At 39.4% G+C, this 4,375-nt stretch overlaps 1 protein-coding gene across 1 annotated transcript; it reads left to right on the forward strand.

Annotated features, from left to right (window-relative positions):
* The first annotated feature begins 1,171 nt into the window (after positions 1 to 1,171).
* Positions 1,172 to 2,763, forward strand: LOC113472998 (telomere length and silencing protein 1 homolog). Its single transcript, XM_026832767.1, has 2 exons — positions 1,172 to 1,411; positions 1,791 to 2,763. The coding sequence occupies exons 1-2, from the start codon at positions 1,194 to 1,196 to the stop codon at positions 2,146 to 2,148; spliced, it is 576 nt and encodes a 191-aa protein (XP_026688568.1). The 5' UTR covers positions 1,172 to 1,193; the 3' UTR covers positions 2,149 to 2,763.
* Positions 2,764 to 4,375: the final 1,612 nt, after the last annotated feature.

The raw sequence follows: 4,375 nt of genomic DNA on the forward strand, positions 1-4,375 counted from the left end.
ACCTCAAGTAGAAGGAGTCGGTAATTTACCGATTTTTTACTATTTCCAGGGAGTTAAGATATATCAGATCCAAGGGATGAATGTACGAGGAGCAGAAGTAGGGAGAACAACCAAAGTCGTCGAGGCTCTTAACTCAAGGGTCTAGGGACATAGTATCCGTAGTTAGGGGAAGAAATTGAACAGGTGCAGAAATGCTCGGACTGTACAAGTGTTCGGAAGGGTCTAAATAAAACTTTCCCAGAAAGACGTTCTCTTGTATGCAAAATAAGGGGAATACAAGTTACCTAAGTAATAAATCTAATTCTTTGATAACCAATATGGATTCATAAAAGTTACTTGTCGTATGGTTAATGTATTTAATGTTTCCTGCTTTTACCACAACCAACATCCATTTCGACCACCTCTTCAAGTTCCGGGAGATAAAATGACCCAACCGCTAACATAGAAATCGTGATCAGAAGACTCACGCCTAAAGGTCAGATTCTGACCGTTGACATCACCTACCTGTCGTCAAAAGTGAGTAACTCCCCGATTGTCACTCGAATATCGGACAAGCTGTGAATTTGCAATCCTTCAGTTCACCACTTGTCCGGGTATTCTATCCATCGGGTAGCTTGAACTCTCTATGACGGGATTTTATGACTGTTCAACGTCAGCATCTACGACCTTTACACGGACTCTCTTTGTACATCCACAACGATCAAACACGAAGTTGACTCTCGCTATAAAGTGTCTTTACCATGGATGGGTTAACACGACCTTGTGTTAAGACATGTCTTCTACCTTTTACCTCTCTCCTAAACTGAATGGTGATTATTAACGTAGGATAAGTCGTTGAAAGAGTGGGTGACAATTTGCAATACTAGCCTATGTGGATAAACCGGAAACAGAGTAAAAACATTTGGAGAAGTAAAGAGAGACGCAAAGAGGACTTTTTATTTTTTTTATTTGTTTACGACCCGATGTTAACATGTGAATAGTACTGAGAAAGACACCTAGGAAACAACCCGTAGTAGTTACGGGTAAGTTCTAATTTTTTTTTTTTTTTTTTTTTTTTTTTTTTTTTTTTTAACCATAATGCTCTTAAAATTTAGACTTATTAATTTTCTTTTTTATTATTCTCTCATGGTGCCTTTTGTTCTTTGCATGGTGGTATTACAAGTAATAATAATCATGAAAATTCTTTCTCCAGGATGAAGTACATCGAAGAGCAACTCTCCAAACGAAAGAAAGGTGAGGAGACCAAAGAAGGGGGTCAAGGGGAGGAAGGAGGAGTCAATTATTGTTCCCCAGAGGAGGCTGCCCTCCAAGCTGTACCTGATCATTTGCGTCAATCTTCCACACACCAGTCTGAGGAAATGTTAAGCAATCAAATGCTGAGTGGGATTCCAGAGGTGGACTTGGGAATAGAGTAAGTCAGATGTTTAATGGAAATGGTCTTGTATTTATGAGGGTTGTCTTGTGAGTGGATTGTGTCTGGACTATATTCTCATGTCATGTTGGGCCTAGACTGTAGATTCCTTGGGCTTCTCTGGTTAACTTAACGTGTGTGGAGGACTAAGAATTCAACTGAAAATATGGTGGGAGGAGCTCTAGTTTGAACTTTTTATGACTTAAAAATCATACATAGAATAATTATTCAAGTTTTGAAAGCAATGATCGATTGTTTAAGATAACAAAGTAAGCTTGCTTAAATTAACTGAAGATTAATTTATTAATTCCTTTTTATGTATTTATTTATTTAAATATTTGGTAAAAATGCAATCTAACCTCAATATGTTTCCTTACAGGGCTAAAATTCGAAACATTGAAGCAACAGAAGAGGCCAAGCTGAAGCTACTCTGGGATCGGCACAACAAGAAAGATGGACCCTCACAGTTTGTTCCCACCAACATGGCTGTGAACTTTGTTCAACATAATAGATGTAAGTACAGTGATCCTCAGCTGGGAACATTTCTTTTTTATCATTATGTTTACTTTCTATTACTACAGTATAGCGAAGCTATACTAGTAATGAGAAAGTATTGCAATTGGTCCAAATTTTTTGCTGATGGCACCTACTTTTTTGCTTCTGTAGGCAATAGTGGTGAAAACCACTTTGCTGGTTTTCTAGAATTCAAACCAGCTCCTCAATTACCTTTGAAATAGCAGCTCTGGCGTGTGACGAATATGCTCAAGACATAAACTCCGCGTCAAAATTAGCGCAACAATGCAATTTTCAAAAAAAAAATAATTAAAATAGTTTTGTTCTCGGATGAAACGCGAGTGTGTTTAAACTCGCCAGATGGACGTGAGCGAGTGTGGAGGAGGCGTGGCGAGAGGTTCACTGACGCCTGTATGTCAGAAAGGGAGCCCTATGGAGGAGGGTCAGTCATGTTCTGGGCCGGCATTTCTTCCGAAGGTCGCACGGAGTTAGTCAGTGTCCCGAGCCCGACCTTAAACGCCGAAAGGTATGTGACAGACATCCTTGAAGAACATGTGGTCCCTTTATCCCGCATTCAAGGAACAGACTTCATCCTAATGCATGACAATGCTCGTCCCCACGTGGCTGCAAGGGTGACGCAGTTCCTTCAAGAGGCCAGGATAGGCACCTTACCCCACCCTGCGATAAGTCCTGACCTCAATCCCATTGAACATGCTTGGGACATGTTAAAAAGAAGAATTCGAGCCAGAGATCCTGCTCCAGCTACTCTACCTGAGCTGGAACAAGCAGCCAAGGAGGAATGGCGAAACATCCCTCAAGAAATGTTTCGTAACTTGGTGAGGAGCATGAAGAGACGCCTCCAAGCTGTGATTAAGAACAGGGGAGGCAATACTTCTTACTAGGGTCAACTACGGCATAAGAATACCTGCCTATCAGGAAGCATGGTGTGTTTAATAAATAAGGGTTTTTTCTTTGTTTTCAACAAATCCCTAATTCGTTCAAAATAAGGAATAAAAATGGACTTTTGAAATAAAAAACTACCCAAAATTAATTGTTTTTATTATTTCTTATCTTTTCTATTAGGAAATTTAATAAAACTTCAAGTAGTAATGAAAAAAGGTCAAAAATTTCATGTGTTGCGCTAATTTTGACGCGGAGTGTAATATTAAGAAGTAAATAAACACGGAACTTGGCCTAGCGCACTGCGATTCCGTGTGCCTAGATTAACATAAAAGTAACCTACCAAATAGCCGGTTTCTCAGTCTCTCAACAATGTATCTACTTATAGATATTGAGCCAACCAATGGGTACAGATCTACAAATTGAAACAGACCAACAACTGGAAATCCATTGTTGGTTCTTTATGATTAACTAGAAATTGAACTGTCCGTTTTAATTTTTTGTACCTAGACAGTAATTTCTCTGGTTACCTACCTGTTTTAATTATCAAACCAGGCGTAGGTAAAACATCGAAACTCCCAGCTTTCAGATAGAAATTGCAAACATAAAAGCGTGATGAATCCAGATCCGGGAAGCTCGTATGGCACTTGGGATTTCCTGGATGTAAGAATTATAAAGAGATCTCTTCCTCTACGTTATTCTTATACAACACAATCGAAGGGACCAAAGGGCAATTGCTCGAGCATCATGAGCACTTTGCCCTCTGGAATGATGTTAGACGAAGTTTATCTAATATTTATATAAAAATGAATGTGTGTGTGTTTGTTCGAACTTTATACCTGCCCAAACCGCTCATCCGATTGCTATGAAACTTTGTCAACTTATTGCTTGCACCTTGCACTCCCGTAAAGGTTATAGGCTGTTTTCTGGTTTGTTTTTGTTAAGCTACGCCGAGCAAGACCACTAAATGGATGAGTGACATGAACGGCCATGCCTTAAGGATTTCGGCTAGTTATAGATTAACTAGAAATTGAACTGTCCGTTTCAATTTTTTGTACCTAGACAGTAATTTCTCTGGTTACCTACCTGTTTTAATTACCAAACCAGGCGTAGGTAAAACATCGAAACTCCCAGCTTTCAAATAGAAATTGCAAACATAAAAGCGCGATGAATCCAGATCCAGGAAGCTCGTATGGCACTTAGGATTTCCTGGATGTAAGAATTATAAAGAGATCTTTTCCTCTACGTTATTCTTATACAACACAATCGAAGGGACCAAAGGGCAATTGCTCGAGCATCATGAGCACTTTGCCCTCTGGAATGATGTTAGACGAAGTTTATCTAATATATTTATATAAAAATGAATGTGTGTGTGTGTGTTTGTTCGAACTTTATACCTGGCCAAACCGCTCATCCGATTGCTATGAAACTTTGTCAACTTATTGCTTGCACTCCCGTAAAGGTTATAGGCTGTTTTTCGGTTCGTTTTTGTTAAGCTACGCCGAGCAAGACCACTAAATGGATGAGTGACATGAACGGCCATGCCTTAAG

Source organism: Diaphorina citri, unplaced genomic scaffold (genome assembly GCF_000475195.1).
Source record: "Diaphorina citri unplaced genomic scaffold, Diaci psyllid genome assembly version 1.1 scaffold11962, whole genome shotgun sequence".
NCBI lineage: Eukaryota > Metazoa > Arthropoda > Insecta > Hemiptera > Psyllidae > Diaphorina > Diaphorina citri.

Bases quoted from the DNA above. Each gene is read 5' to 3' on its own strand.
- LOC113472998 (XM_026832767.1), top strand. From the start codon at position 1,194: ATGAAGTACATCGAAGAGCAACTCTCCAAACGAAAGAAAGGTGAGGAG. The intron at 1,412-1,790 runs GTAAGTCAGATG...GTTTCCTTACAG, and splicing joins GAGGTGGACTTGGGAATAGA to GGCTAAAATTCGAAACATTG.